The sequence below is a fragment of the Hoplias malabaricus genome, chromosome Y (genome assembly GCF_029633855.1).
Source record: "Hoplias malabaricus isolate fHopMal1 chromosome Y, fHopMal1.hap1, whole genome shotgun sequence".
Lineage (NCBI taxonomy): Eukaryota > Metazoa > Chordata > Actinopteri > Characiformes > Erythrinidae > Hoplias > Hoplias malabaricus.
Genome location: NC_089820.1, coordinates 64,030,368 through 64,046,496, shown reverse-complemented (window position 1 = coordinate 64,046,496; position 16,129 = coordinate 64,030,368). Strand labels below are relative to the sequence as shown.

At 44.7% G+C, this 16,129-nt stretch overlaps 2 protein-coding genes across 4 annotated transcripts in view; one reads left to right on the top strand and one right to left on the bottom strand.

Annotated features, from left to right (window-relative positions):
* Positions 1 to 321: 321 nt before the first annotated feature.
* Positions 322 to 6,304, bottom strand: LOC136678060 (ribosome biogenesis protein NOP53-like). The gene is made up of 12 exons (XM_066655861.1): positions 6,105 to 6,304; positions 5,584 to 5,660; positions 5,378 to 5,465; positions 4,367 to 4,560; positions 3,818 to 3,873; positions 3,644 to 3,739; positions 3,282 to 3,383; positions 2,819 to 2,986; positions 2,450 to 2,625; positions 2,243 to 2,309; positions 1,981 to 2,057; positions 322 to 1,349 (listed from the first exon to the last, which is right to left on the bottom strand). The coding sequence occupies exons 1-12, from the start codon at positions 6,299 to 6,301 to the stop codon at positions 1,289 to 1,291; spliced, it is 1,359 nt and encodes a 452-aa protein (XP_066511958.1). The 5' UTR covers positions 6,302 to 6,304; the 3' UTR covers positions 322 to 1,288.
* A 2,949-nt stretch (positions 6,305 to 9,253) lies between these two features.
* The window catches only part of LOC136678059 (serine-protein kinase ATM-like), a 43,710-nt gene continuing 36,834 nt past the window's right edge, over positions 9,254 to 16,129 (top strand). For all 3 annotated transcript variants that reach the window (XM_066655859.1, XM_066655858.1, XM_066655860.1), the window contains exons 1-5: positions 9,254 to 9,357; positions 12,463 to 12,606; positions 14,011 to 14,132; positions 14,358 to 14,503; positions 14,777 to 14,941. In XM_066655859.1, the coding sequence (XP_066511956.1) occupies positions 12,535 to 12,606; positions 14,011 to 14,132; positions 14,358 to 14,503; positions 14,777 to 14,941 (505 nt within the window). In that variant the 5' untranslated portion in view covers positions 9,254 to 9,357; positions 12,463 to 12,534. The remainder of the gene's footprint in view (positions 9,358 to 12,462; positions 12,607 to 14,010; positions 14,133 to 14,357; positions 14,504 to 14,776; positions 14,942 to 16,129) is intronic.

The window sequence follows — 16,129 nt, the reverse complement described above, 5'->3', positions numbered from 1 at the left end:
CCAGCCTGGCGCAACCCCCTTGCCCTCACTGCCTCACGCCAGGAATCTGGCACCACAACTACAGCCTGCCTTCTCTTCCTTTTACATACACACATCTCTATACCAGTAATACTACACCTACAAGAGCTGCAAATTGTTTATTATGTGCGTATCTCAAAAAAAAAAAAAAAAAAATATATATATATATATAGACATTTGCACATAAAACCAGTACTGGCTACAAAACATTCGTACCAGGATGGATTTAAAATTTCACCTGTCCAAAAAAACATAAATAAATTATAGAATGAATACACTCAAAGAACTTTTGAAATTCACACATTTTTTTATTAAGGGGTGGAGGGTGGGGGTCAAAGACAACATTCAGAGTTAAATACTAGTCTTTAATCTCCTCTGGTATTGTGGTGGGCCATTTCGCCTGTGTTAAGCCCGGACCGTTTGGCAGACAGGAGACTTGCTTTAAGCCTCGGCTGGAGCGAGGGACCAAAAAAAAAAAAAGGCTACAATCGGTAGCTTTTACTGAAAAGTAAAAAAAGCAGCAAAAATGATGTTGCTTTCAGACCCAGGCTTTTATAAGAAAAACTGTGACATTAAAAGGTATTTCCAGATCTTGGCCAGATTTCCTGGGCCTAGAACTACAAGGAGAGGTCCCTGGGCACAAACAGACCCCAGGATCTCACTGAAGATTGAAGACAAATCAACTCAAAGTTTTGGTTTACTCAAAAAAAAAAAAACAGGACGCATTGGAGGTAGCGGGCTTTAAGGCTTGGAAGTCTATTATAATAAAGTCCTTCCCTTAAACAATTAAAATAAATAACTATGGCATTTCACTCTGACTGGAGTTTTAAACTGTATTAAACATTTCTGATGCCATAAAAAGTCATTTGTTGTGGGAATGAATTAACACCCCATATCAATGTTATGATTTCTGTTGTGTTTGATAATGATTTAAAGATGGTGGTAGGTTCTATGGATATCAAATCATTTATGGCACTGAAGACTCTATTCTAATGAATAGTTACAGTTCGAGGTTCACTCCTCTGCATCAGTTATGGTTACGGTGTTAAACTAACATTACCTGAGCAGCACTGACCCACTGTACGTTTAATTGCAGAGAGTATCCTGTTTACTTGGATTTAGTGCAGAACAATGTGGGAATATTGTGATTAAAAACATCACAACAATAAATTCAGGAACTCTGCTGCACCCCTTCAGTACAAATGAAGATCCACGGCATTATCCACTGATCTGAAGAGAGAACCTTGGGGGTGGGGGAGCAGCACCATGATCACTTTATCTCTTTGAAGGCCCTTTTCTCCACATATTTCACCTTGTGTTTCCTCTTGAACCTGGGAAAACAAACCCACCACAAACACACATAAGACAACAGAACTGCGCGAGCTGGAAATACCTCAGACACTAAGCACACACTCAACGATGTGTTATTTCTAAGATCAGTGTTATTTATATAGCACCTTTCAAACCAACTACATTGATATTCAAGGTGCTTGACAGGCAATTATTTATTTAAAAAAACTGAATGAAAACATACTTTAGATAGAAGGGGAAAAATATTAATAATAAATAATAAGTGATTAACAGATGTTAATTAAAGTAAACATGGTCAATAAAATAGGGAATAGGTTTAAATCACTACATGAAAGCCTGAAGTAGTAGGTTTTTAATTTACATTTGAAACGTCACTATTCTGGGCTTCTCGTGTGTCTACTGAAAAGCTGTTCCAGCGGTTTGAGTGTAACGGCTGCAACAGCATCACCAGAGGTTTTAGTTTTGCTTTTTGGAACAACTAAGAGAGAGAAGACTGAAGATCTGAGGAGCCTTCCGGGTTCACATGCCAAACGCATTTTTGAGGGGTATTCTGGTGGAAGGCCATGTAGTGACTTAAACTAAGAATATTTAAATCATTAGGACTTTAACATTGGAGTAAATGTGAGCTTTAAACAGAGGCCAGACTCTTACTTGGCTCGTTCTCTGGGTTCTATCAGGTTCCTCTTCTGTAAGCTCTTAAACCGATCTTTGAGGACACTGCCCTCTGGCTGCACAACAAAGAAACAAGACTTAGAGTTAGACGTTATATACTCAGCGAGTGACGGTGGAAATATTTCCTGATTAACAGACCTGAGATTAATCCTAATGTAAATATTAAAAACATCTGCACAATGCCAAACAAGCATCGAGTGCATTTAGGAATAAATATCAATACTAGAAACCAGAGAAAGACCTTGAGCGTGCGGAGAGAACCTGCAATCTCATCACTCAGCTGCACATCCAGATCAGGGGCTTGGAACCTGCACAAGAATCAAACACAGAACACGAACATAAGCAGCGTCAACAACCTCAGGAAACTACTGTATAATCATCATTATATTTGTTTAGTATCGGAGGTTCAGAGTGTTCTGTACACAGTGAGTAAAGCCACCAGACTGACTTCAGTTTGCCCAGGCGGTGGGGTAGTGATTTCTGAGCCTCGAGCTGAGCTGCACGTTTCATTCGTCTAATCTTGGTCATTTGCTCTCTCATCTTCACCTCAGCACCAATAGAGCGCAGCTTGAAGAGCTGCTGGCGGCTGGCGATCATCTTCCTCTCAGCCTTCCTCTGCAAGTCCTGGTGAATTCATGTAAAGAGTTTTAGTCTGATTGGAGAGTGAGCCGAGCTCAGTCTTTGAGAACTTCATTTCACATCTGAATGATCAAACACACACACAACCTGAAAACGGCGTGATTTACAGCTTAATAATTTCAGTGTAGCTCAGCTTCCAGAACCAGACACAAAGCAGTTCTGCACTCCGTTTCCTTACCTTTCTCCTTTCCGCTTTTTCTTTCTTTCTCTGTTTCTCAGTTTTCTTCTCCTGCTGGGCCACTGGACCGACGGCCCCATCTTCAGCAGTTTCTCCCTGAGGCTCCTCCTCCTTAGTCTCCTCCTCTTCCTCCACTAGGCCTTCAATCTGCTCTTTAAATGTGGTCTCCTGCACAGACATGCACAGTTTGAGGGAGGCAGAAGATTTGATTGGACAGGGTTTGAAAAGGGCTTGTAGAAAGGTTTTCCTGGTAAATCTGGATCATTATTTGTGTTTCTAAAAAATGAGATTTTCACATAACGTTAGTGATGCACAAATACCTGAACTGGAGATATGAGCTTTTGTACAAAGGGCAGTGTTTGTTTATTTATATATATATATATATATATATATATATATATATATATATAGCAAGTTTTACATTGTGAAACTTGGTGGAATGGAATATATTGATGGTTCATACCACAGTTGCAATGTCACTCTTATTTATGGCGATCTGTCGCTGCAGCCGCTCCTCGGCCTTTAACCTCTTTACCTCCACCTCATGAGCTTCCAGCAGCAAAGCCTAAAGAACACACACACACACACACACGTCTTTTCCAGAGCACAGAGAACCTTCACAAACACAGAAAAAAGCAGACATCACGCAGCACAATTGCCCCAACAGACCCCAGCCATAGCTCACTACTTAACACCAAATCTTAGGGGGTCAGTGAGTAGCCTAGTCTGTGAAATACTGATTTTACCCTGATCACAAATAATGATTTATTCTTACACACACACACACACACACACTAAACCAAAAGCCACGGAACTTGTGCGCACCTGGTGAGAGAAGAAGTCTGGATTGTAGGAGGCACCAGGAGCAATGACTTCAACAGCTGGAAGAACCGAAGGTTTCTTATTCAGCTTTTCTGGCCTCTGCAGGATAACAGTGTTTTAATGATACACAAACATCGTCTTTGTCTCTTATACATCTCTGTAAACTATAAATCATACCTTAATCAACTTCTTCTTGGTCTGTTCCAGAAAATACAGGTCTGCTGTCTCAGGGCCTGAAAGACAGACACACTGTTAAACTGTTTAGGCCTCCAGACACTGAGATCTTGCTGTTTCAGGTGGATGCTGGACTCCATTTCAAGAGGCGCTAAAAGCAACACCTTAATATTATTCTCAAAAATAACTAAAACTAGTAAATACACCGAACAAGTTACTACTATGAGAACGGCATGAGAAGTGAGCACGACATGTCTATCACCCTCAGATCCTGAAGAACCGTTCACATAACAGTCCTCCGGGTCCCAATCGGTTGTCTTCACATTCCCAAAGAAATGCTGGGAGCGCAAGGATGAGATCGTCACAGGGCAAAAACTTTTTACAGACAAATTCCAACACTGGACCAACAGTGACTAATGAAATAACAGAGGCTCATAATACCACCGCACCTGTAATCTAACCTAGGAAACAATACCATAACATTCTTTAATCTCTGTGAGTAAACAGAACCCCATTTCTATGAACTGGACCTCAGAGACCAGCTGTACTCACCGCCTGCACTCCAGAGATCGTAGAATGGTCTCTCTGGGTCTTTACTGGTCACTGGCTTCTCTTGAACAGAGGCTGTCGCTGGTTTGTGAAGAAGCTTCTTTCGTCGGGGTAAAATGCCCATAGCTGCCAGTTTCTCTGCCCTTTGGGCAATGCGCCGCTCTTTCTTGGCATTGGGACGCTGATGGGCCAAAATACTGGACAGGACAGAGCAGAAAGGACAGCGTTAAAGTGTATCATCTTTCAGTGCTGCTCTGCTCCAAGAGTGGAGGCTGCCACTGCAGACTGAGGACAAGTGTTAAAACAGCACTAGGTAACACTTTGCTCCTGGGCTCCCCTTACAGTTGCAGGTGGGATCCTCCTAAAGTTACATAGTGCAGTTTCTGCAGTGCTGAGCCCAGAGTAGCCACTACAGAGGCTCTATTCTCCCTGTCACTGCTCAGTGGAGGTTCACAATTATTCTGAAGCTGTAATTTAAAATGTAAAAGCACTACGTAGTGGTCCTTTAAACTCTTTCGTCTATATGAGTGCAGAGTATAGATTCTTAAACAGGCTACGGTTTTGATTTTCTGACTTTTTGCCTAATACTCGTTTTTGTCTTTTGGATGTGTACTGTTCTAATTTTTAGGATTTTGGAACATTTCTTCTGGTTTTGACCTTGCTTCAGGGATTGTGTTTAATAAATCTCCAACTGACTCTTGGCGAGTGATTTGCTAAAACTACAGATGAATTCTGATTTGACCACTTTCAGCATTGACACTTGGCCAAATATCAGATTTGATACGTTCCACATAATAAAGGGACTCATGATTCTTGATTTTATTTACAAAATTGTTCAATCAAAACCATGTCACTCGAGGAGGGCACTTTCCCCACCCATTTTAACTCTTTATATAAAAGGCCAACAGTATGTAAACATCTAAATTGTCTGACTTTATCTTTGTCTCAAACTCTAAGAGTGAAGAAACATCATCTGGTTAAAACACACAAGGAGGAGATAAGGGGGGGGCTCACTCTTTAGGAGGCGGCACATGAGAATCGGGCTGGAGAATCAAATCTATCCGAAGTGGCTTTGACTTCTTGCTCCTCTTTCCACTGGGTTCTAGAGCAGAGACAGAACACAATATCAATATAGACCAGGGGTCCCAAAATCTGCATTCAGAAATTATTTAAAAACAAAATAACACACAGCCAGTATGATGACAAGATGGAACAGTTACCTGGCTCAGAAACAACTTCCTCGTTTCTAGTGTCCACAAAGAAGAGGCTACTGTCTGGTTTATCCGCAATCACACCCCTGTGGAACAGGCACAGAGAGAGTTAGCAGAGTCCTTCACACAACAGAGGCTTCAATAAGCTCTAAATTCTGAAGATTCGCCTTAAAAAGGAACTCGAGACAAACGCAGAGACTCCATATATTTTTCTTACTCTTTTTTCCCCAGATTTAACTGTTTCCAAGAATTCGTTATATTCCATATTGTAAATATTTATTCATAAACTCCACAAGTTATTTTCTTTTTGACCTTTTAAGACTGTAACTCCAGTTATTGCAACATAAACGTAATTTTAATGACAATAAAAGACCTTGAATTAAGAGGGGTTCAATCCACACAATTAAAAAAAGACACAGACTAAGAGACAGACACAGAAAGCGAGAGACAGAGAAAAGGAGATGTAGAGAATGAGAGAGAGACCAGAAGATATGCAGAAAGAGAGAGATACACAGAGACACACTGCTCACCCCGCGGCTTTTTCTTGGAGTCTGACGTCGTCCAGAAACTCCTCCACGTCCTGAATGTCGCTGTATTTGTTCCAGTTCTTCTTCTTGTTCTTACTGACCCGTTTACGGGTTCGGGTGGTACTGGGTGGATTCGAGTTCAGAGACAGGAATCCGGTCTGCGCCGCTGCCATGCGTTTAGCTCTCCTCACCGCCGCCATTTTCTGTAATGACACGTGGGTGAGGGGCGGTTTCATATGCGCTATGCCCCGCCCACGTTGTGATATTTTGTTTTTTTACATAAAATACATAAAGACTTTTAAAACAACCGATGAATGCTACACTATGACGATAAATAATAATTAAAATTTCGAGGCCCATAATGTAGTTTATTGTAGCTATTTTAAAGAATCTTTAATTAATTTTATGCGAGCTTTTTTTTTGTTTTTTTGTATTATAAAATACATGTATCTAATAGCTTTTAATGCATTTAATGTTTTTAATTTTTATATTATATATATTTTAATATATACTAATTTAGTCTGTAAAATATGAGCACGAGCTTGGGCATGGTTATTATTAGTTGTATGTATTTTATTCAGTTATACAAAGCTACATCACCAGGATTTATACAGATTTTTTTTTTCTGGATTGTCATTTTTGTCATTAAAAAAATCATTATTTTCATTTTTCTGAATTCCTTTTAGAGATGTTTATATTTTATCATTAATTTGATGATGATGAGCTCATAAAACCTTATAGTAAAGAACAACATTTACCTGTCACACTAAGTTCTACGTCCACAGAGAAGAAAAAGATTACAGTTTAGGACTGATGAGTGGGTGAGTGTGTGAGTGACTGATGAGTGGGTGAGTGTGTGAGTGACTGATGAGTGGGTGAGTGTGTGAGTCACTGATGAGTGGGTGAGTGTGTGAGTGACTGATGAGTGGGTGAGTGTGTGAGTGACTGATGAGTGGGTGAGTGTGTGAGTCACTGATGAGTGGGTGAGTGTGTGAGTGACTGATGTGTGGGTGAGTGTGTGAGTGACTGATGAGTGGGTGAGTGTGTGAGTGACTGATGAGTGGGTGAGTGTGTGAGTGACTGATGAGTGGGTGAGTGTGTGAGTCACTGATGAGTGGGTGAGTGTGTGAGTGACTGATGAGTGGGTGAGTGTGTGAGTGACTGATGAGTGGGTGAGTGTGTGAGTGACTGATGAGTGGGTGAGTGTGTGTGTGACTGATGAGTGTGTGAGTGTGTGAGTGACTGATGAGTGGGTGAGTGTGTGAGTGACTGATGAGTGTGTGAGTGACTGATGAGTGGGTGAGTGTGTGAGTGACTGATGAGTGGGTGAGTGTGTGAGTGACTGATGAGTGGGTGAGTGTGTGAGTGACTGATGAGTGGGTGAGTGTGTGTGTGACTGATGAGTGTGTGAGTGTGTGAGTGACTGATGAGTGGGTGAGTGTGTGAGTGACTGATGAGTGGGTGAGTGTCTGGGTGAGTGACTGATGAGTGGGTGAGTGTGTGAGTGACTGATGAGTGGGTGAGTGTGTGAGTGACTGATGAGTGGGTGAGTGTGTGTGTGACTGATGAGTGTGTGAGTGTGTGAGTGACTGATGAGTGGGTGAGTGTGTGAGTGACTGATGAGTGGGTGAGTGTGTGAGTGACTGATGAGTGGGTGAGTGTGTGAGTGACTGATGAGTGGGTGAGTGTGTGTGTGACTGATGAGTGTGTGAGTGTGTGAGTGACTGATGAGTGGGTGAGTGTGTGAGTGACTGATGAGTGGGCGAGTGTGTGTGTGACTGATGAGTGTGTGAGTGTGTGAGTGACTGATGAGTGGGTGAGTGTGTGAGTGACTGATGAGTGGGTGAGTGTGTGAGTGACTGATGAGTGGGTGAGTGTCTGGGTGAGTGACTGATGAGTGGGTGAGTGTGTGAGTGACTGATGAGTGGGTGAGTGTGTGAGTGACTGATGAGTGGGTGAGTGTGTGGGTGAGTGACTGATGAGTGGGTGAGTGTGTGAGTGACTGATGAGTGGGTGAGTGTGTGAGTGACTGATGAGTGGGTGAGTGTCTGGGTGAGTGACTGATGAGTGACTGATGAGTGGGTGAGTGTGTGAGTGACTGATGAGTGGGTGAGTGTGTGAGTGACTGATGAGTGGGTGAGTGTGTGGGTGAGTGACTGATGAGTGGGTGAGTGTGTGAGTGACTGATGAGTGGGTGAGTGTGTGAGTGACTGATGAGTGGGTGAGTGTCTGGGTGAGTGACTGATGAGTGACTGATGAGTGGGTGAGTGTGTGAGTGACTGATGAGTGGGTGAGTGTGTGAGTGACTGATGAGTGGGTGAGTGTGTGGGTGAGTGACTGATGAGTGGGTGAGTGTGTGAGTGACTGATGAGTGGGTGAGTGTGTGAGTGACTGATGAGTGGGTGAGTGTCTGGGTGAGTGACTGATGAGTGACTGATGAGTGGGTGAGTGTGTGAGTGACTGATGAGTGGGTGAGTGTGTGAGTGACTGATGAGTGGGCGAGTGTCTGGGTGAGTGACTGATGAGTGGGTGAGTGTGTGAGTGACTGATGAGTGGGTGAGTGTGTGAGTGACTGATGAGTGGGCGAGTGTCTGGGTGAGTGACTGATGAGTGGGTGAGTGTGTGAGTGACTGATGAGTGGGTGAGTGTGTGAGTGACTGATGAGTGGGTGAGTGTGTGAGTGACTGATGAGTGGGTGAGTGTGTGTGTGACTGATGAGTGGGTGAGTGTGTGAGTCACTGATGAGTGGGTGAGTGTGTGAGTGACTGATGAGTGGGTGAGTGTGTGAGTGACTGATGAGTGGGTGAGTGTGTGAGTGACTGATGAGTGGGTGAGTGTGTGAGTGACTGATGAGTGGGTGAGTGTGTGAGTCACTGATGAGTGGGTGAGTGTGTGAGTGACTGATGAGTGGGTGAGTGTGTGAGTGACTGATGAGTGGGTGAGTGTGTGAGTGACTGATGAGTGTGTGAGTGTGTGAGTGAACTGGCTCCGGATCCAACGCGACCCTGAACATGATGAAACGCTGGCAGAGAATGAATGAATGAAATCATGTCTATTAAAAAAAGAGCCGTTTGGAGGCGCTCACCCTCCGGCTGATAGAAAGACAACCAAAGAGGAAGAGATTGAGGGACTTTTATAACACGTGAGACAGAGAAACAAAACCCGGGGGCGTTCCTCAGCTCCACAGTGAGACCCGAGCGGGTCGTTCCTCACTCACACTCCGTGGACCCACTGCGGCTCTGATCTCCGAGGAGAGGTCTGTTTATCTCTTAAACCTCCCCCAGGTCTCCAGATCCTTAGTTTTTCTCAATTCCACCTTAAACCCGGCTGTTTATCTTAAGGTGGAACTGTGACTGCAGTTTCGTGTTTAGCTTCCTCGCTAACTCCAGTATGAACACATCCGAGAAAAAACAAATGAAACCTTTAAACTGTTAGGCCGTACATTACAGATAGTTTATCAGGCCAGTGCCGGTGGAGTATTGGAGAGCTATCAGAGGCACTTCTGCACCTGTACAAAAATAACAAAAACACTCCCGCTGAACCATTATTTGATTAAAAAAATGTCAGTCTGCTCGAGGAGGAAAGTATTTTCCTTTTGTAATTCACTTGAGAATCTGCGGATGTTGCAGTTATGTGCTGTTTCATGTTTAATTTTAGTTAAAATATTTTAAATGTACTTGAATTTGAATAACATTAAATTGATTTTAAATGAGTAAAAGAATGAATGCCCAACTCCAAATAATACATTCACCAGGGCCGAAGGATGAATCCTGGTTGTGTTATGGTTTAAAATCTCTACCCGGTAAACATTTAGCCGTTGATTCAACGTTGAAATAACGTACTTGACTGACGTCTAATCAACGTTTTCTTAAGGTTGAAAATGAAAGTTGAAAAGACGACTAAAGTCACATTAAAGACGTCCTTTTAAAGCCATTATTTCAACGTTGAAATCACGTACCTAAATGCCATTCAATAAACACTGAATTAAAGGTGAAAAGACGAGTAACAGAGTCACATTACAAATGGACTTTCAAAGTACAGTACTGGTTTTTAATGGTGTCTACCTCTAATAGGTTCCATCATCTAAGCCTAAGGTTTAATCCTCACCTTTATCTTCAACCAAGGGCGGCACGGTGGCGCAGCAGGTAGTGTCGCAGTCACACAGCTCCAGGGGCCTGGAGGTTGTGGGTTCCAGCTCCGGGTGACTGTCTGTGAAGAGTGTGGTGTGTTCTCTCTGTGTCTGCGTGGGTTTCCTCCGGGTGCTCCGGTTTCCTCCCACAGTCCAAAAACACACGTTGGTAGGTGGATTGGCGACTCGAAAGTGTCCGTAGGTGTGAGTGTGTGAGTGAATGTGTGTGTGTCTGTGTTGCCCTGTGAAGGACTGGCGTCCCCTCCAGGGTGTATTCCCGCCTTGCGCCCGATGATTCCAGGTAGGCTCTGGACCCCCCGCGACCCTAAATTGGATAAGCGGTTCCAGATAATGGATGGATGGATTTATCTTCAACCATGTTTTAAACAGGGGACGTTCAGAGTCAGAGCAGTCAGATTTATCCGGATATCTGCCAGCACTCGACATTCAGCGCTCAGATCTAAAGCCAGACTTCTTCAGGGTCTTGGTGATAAACTCGGGCCTGGAGCTTCATTTGTGTGAAGTAATCGCAGTTTAATTCATTGTGGAATAACAATGAGTAACGTCACGATCACAGACTCCCCCCGAATTGTTCAGTTGTAAAACACACAGGATTTTCAGGACTTTCAATCATTCATTCATTCATTATCTGTAACCCTTATCCAGTTCAGGGTCACGGGGGTCCAGAGTCTACCTGGAATCATTGGGCGCAAGGCGAGAATACACCCTGGAGGGGGCGCCAGTCCTTCACAGGGCAACACACACATTCACACATACTTTTGAGTCGCCAATCCACCTACCAACGTGTGTTTTTGGACTGTCGGAGGAAACCCACACGGACACGGGGAGAACACACCACACTCCTCACAGACAGTCACCCGGAGGAAACCTACGCAGACACAGAGAGAACACACCACACTCCTCACAGACAGTCACCCGGAGGAAACCCACGCAGACACAGGGAGAACACACCACACTTCTCACAGACAGTCACCCGGAGGAAACCCACGCAGACACAGGGAGAACACACCACACTCCTCACAGACAGTCACCCGGAGGAAACCCACGCAGACACAGAGAGAACACACCACACTCCTCACAGACAGTCACCCGGAGGAAACCCACGCAGACACAGGGAGAACACACCACACTCCTCACAGACAGTCACCCGGAGGAAACCCACGCAGACACAGAGAGAACACACCACACTTCTCACAGACAGTCACCCGGAGGAAACCCACGCAGACACAGGGAGAACACACCACACTCCTCACAGACAGTCACCCGGAGGAAACCCACGCAGACACAGGGAGAACACACCACACTTCTCACAGACAGTCACCCGGAGGAAACCCACGCAGACACAGGGAGAACACACCACACTCCTCACAGACAGTCACCCGGAGGAAACCCACGCAGACACAGAGAGAACACACCACACTCCTCACAGACAGTCACCCGGAGGAAACCCACGCAGACACAGGGAGAACACACCACACTTCTCACAGACAGTCACCCGGAGGAAACCCACGCAGACACAGGGAGAACACACCACACTCCTCACAGACAGTCACCCGGAGGAAACCCACGCAGACACAGAGAGAACACACCACACTCCTCACAGACAGTCACCCGGAGGAAACCCACGCAGACACAGGGAGAACACACCACACTCCTCACAGACAGTCACCCGGAGGAAACCCACGCAGACACAGGGAGAACACACCACACTTCTCACAGACAGTCACCCGGAGGAAACCCACGCAGACACAGGGAGAACACACCACACTCCTCACAGACAGTCACCCGGAGGAAACCCACGCAGACACAGAGAGAACACACCACACTCCTCACAGACAGTCACCCGGAGGAAACCCACGCAGACACAGGGAGAACACACCACACTCCTCACAGACAGTCACCCGGAGGAAACCCACGCAGACACAGAGAGAACACACCACACTCCTCACAGACAGTCACCCGGAGGAAACCCACGCAGACACAGAGAGAACACACCACACTCCTCACAGACAGTCACCCGGAGCGGGAATCGAACCCACAACCTCCAGGCCCCTGGAGCTGTGTGACTGCGACACCTACCTGCTGCACCACCGTGCCGCCCTGGACTTTCAATCTCGATACTTATTAGCTTTTGTATTAGAACTTGACACCTATTGCTTCTATGTGTTTATATCCTAAGTCACTCTGTGTGTGTTTGCTGGACGTTTTCAGAGAGTGGACCTAACGTGAAGTGTATTCACAGTGAAGCAGCTGAGCACACAAAGGTCTATGGGCTGAAGCACGATGAGTATTCAGCTGCAGGAGTTGCTGCTCTGCTGCCGAGGGTTAGAGAATGAAAAAGCCACAGAAAGGAAGGTACAGAGCTTCTGTTCTTTATTTTTATTTTCTAAATAATGGTGTTACTTTTTTTACTTACAGTCTCATCACAGATTCTGTGATGAGACACTCCACTTGAACCGCCTGCACACGGAGGAGTTCAAAGCGGAATCCCATCAGTTTTTCCCCAATTTCAGTATAATTCTGTGATAATAATTTGAGATCTGTACAAAGTTCAATTTCTTTTGAAGACAAAGGCTTCATCACAGTCTCATACTTTCTTTGCAGTGTTGATTTTAGAAAGTGTTTTTGTAGACAGTGGCGTCTAAAACACAAAACTATTTTAATGTACGATCCACATCCACATGGAGCAAGATTGTTGATGTGTAATAGGCCTAAGAAACATTGGCTTTGAACTTATTGCTACTAAATTGATTAAACATCCTCCCTCTGCAGAGTGGGTCTCTGGGGCAGCAGAGCTACAATCAGTAAATAAAGGGGTCCTCAGTGTTCAATCCCTGGACCAGTTTTGTTTCCTTCGTTGTGGATTACAAAGCACATTCATGTGTTTTTCCAACTGTGAATTCTGATGTGTCTTATCTGTAGAGAAAACTATGTATGCTGTTTTCAGAGCCTTCATTTTATTTTAACACTGAAATCACAACCCCAAATGGTTCTGATACTGACATTTACTGGCCACTGGTATCTTGGCTTATGGCTTAGATATATTTAACATGGCTTCCTGTATCATCCTAATCATCTAACATCAGTACCTCATTATCTGTAACCCTTATCCAGTTCAGGGTCACGGTGGGTCCAGAGCCTCCCTGGAATCATTGGGCACAAGGCGGGAATACACCCTGGAGGGGGCACCAGTCCTTCACAGGGCAACACACACTCGCACAATCACTCACACACTCACACCTATGGACACTTTTGAGTCACCAATCCACCTACCAATGTGTGTTTTTGGAGCGTGGGAGGAAACCGGAGCACCTGGAGGAAACCCACGCAGACACAGGGAGAACACACCACACTCCTCACAGACAGTCACCCGGAGGAAACCCACGCAGAGACAGAGAGAACACACCACACTCCTCACAGACAGTCACCCGGAGGAAACCCACGCAGACACAGGGAGAACACACCACACTCCTCACAGACAGTCACACGGAGCGGGAATCGAACCCACAACCTCCAGGTCCCTGGAGCTGTGTGACTGCGACACACCTACCTGCTGTGCTACCGTGCCGCCCTGCCTCACATTATTGCAGAATGCTATCAATAACATACAGCAGTTGTAGGCGGGAGGGTAAAGAGGCTGTAACTGAAGAAGAGGATGAACAGTGTCTCTATTAAAGCCCTTCATTTCAGAAGAAGGAACATAAAACCCAGGATAAATGATGGTGTGAATAGTAACTGATCATTAACGCTCTGTTGCAGAGAGAAGTTGATCACTTCAGGAGGCTTCTTAAAGATCCAGACATCATCAGGGAACTCGATCGAGCCTCTGCATGCAGACCCTCAAGGAACAACACCCAACTCACCTGGGACGCTGTGTTCAGGTCAGCACTCCTCAACCTGAAGGACATGGTCTTAGTTCTGCACAGTGTTAGAGCTGTATCTATTTTCCAACCTTGCTTTAAAAACCCTGTGTGACTCTGGGCCTTTAAGACTAATCTCGTTCAGAGTCGGCCAGCCAGGCCAGTCGTCTGATCTGTGTAAAAGTTAAAACAGTATGTTGCCTCTTCAAATCAGGTCGTGACGTTCTGTGAATTTTCACCCTCCAGGTTCCTGAAGAAATACCTTCAGAAAGAGACGGAGCTCTTAAAGTCAGGCAGAGCCAATGTTTCGGCTGCAGTGCAGACGAACAGACGCAAGAAGATGCAGGAGATCAGCAGCTTGGTCAAATACTTTGTGAGATGTGCCAACAAACGTGAGGACTTGATTTTACAGGACAGCGCTGTAAAAATGAACTATACTCTGAAAGTGTAGGGGGAGTCCAGGACCAGAAATACACAATCTTACTTAGTGTTCCTTTCATTACTTTAGATAAGAATATTTTTTTTAACGAATTGCCTGGAAAAATAAAATAAATTCAAGAATATAATGATTGTGATGTCACTCTCTGTATCAACAGCATCACATTGTGCTATGAGCGTCTCGACCAAGTGAAGGTCAACTTTATTTCTCTGTGTGTGTTCATCAGGAGGTCCGAAGCTGAAGTGTGCAGATCTCTTGACTCATGTGGTGGAGGTTCTGCAGAGCTCCTTCAGCTGTTCTGTGTATGGAGAAGATTACAGCAGTTTGCTCCTGAAGAACATCCTCTCTGTTCGTAAATACTGGTGTGACATCTCCCAGCCTCAGTGGCACAGTAAGTGCTCTGGCTTTCTTCTTCACTCTGTGGCCAAAATATTGTGGGTGTATTTCTCCTGAAATTAACGGCATTAAAAAAAAGAGGGGTGGGGGCGACTGAAAGAACAGTACTTTCTCCTCCTTTAACATTCAGAGCTGAAGTGCCCTTGAGCAAAACGCCTAGACCCAAACAGCTCCATGGGTGCTTTGGCTGTGGCTGCCCACTACCCTGTGTGTGCGTGTGCGTGTGTGTGTGCACTCACTAGCCTGAGTGGGGGGTTTGCTGAAACACTATTCCATTCCCCCAAATTTATCAGATTAAAACAATGCTAAAATATGCTACGCAGGGCTTGGCAACCCTACACACACACAGACAACTTTTCAGCCAATCACAGCAAACGTATCAGCATCAGAGACGAGGGAATGAGGGCTACAGGTTTCAAAGTGAGTGGACAAGGTGTGTGATTGAGCAAAATATAGGAACGCTCTCCTGTACTTCAGGATTTTGGAAGAAGCTTCAACACTCAACAGGTAGAGTGAAGTGATCAGACACTGCGTCACTCTAAACAAATGAAACAAAATTCTCTGTCTGTCACAGCGTCAGCATTTTCTAGACATCCTAATATGAATATGCATGACGAGGTTAATCTGATCTTTATAGTACTGTAAGGGTGTAGAGGATGGGAATGTGATGTCAACTGCTGTGAGCAACGCAAGGCATTTTGGGGAAAACAGGACAAGCGACAGGGAGAGATGAGTATAGCAGTGTTGGGTATATAATCCAACTTAAAACGCAGTGACAATCGGTGAAATGGTGAAACTTTGTTGTGTTATTAACTGCCATAATCGTTGCCACATCATTTTTCTTTAGTTACGTGTTCTCTATCTTTATGCCTCTAGATGTAGTCCTTCTGGGCTTAGGAGTGTTTCGCTGGGTTGGTTTCGGTTTGTTTTTCTTGTTTCCACTTTGCTCTTTTCTGCAATAAAGTCCAAATCACTCACGTCTGTCTCTAGCCTTTGCTTACGTTCAGTAAGAAGCTGAAACTGGGCTTTCTTCACATGGGTTTTGCAAACAACTGGGAGATCGCGTTCCCCCCCACGTCTTATTTCCAGGGAGGGAACTGCTCAGCCTTTTCCTTACAGACTACTGAACTACTGCTTATTCGTAAACCATGTTGTGTTTTATTTTTAAGATTTTACTAAAGCT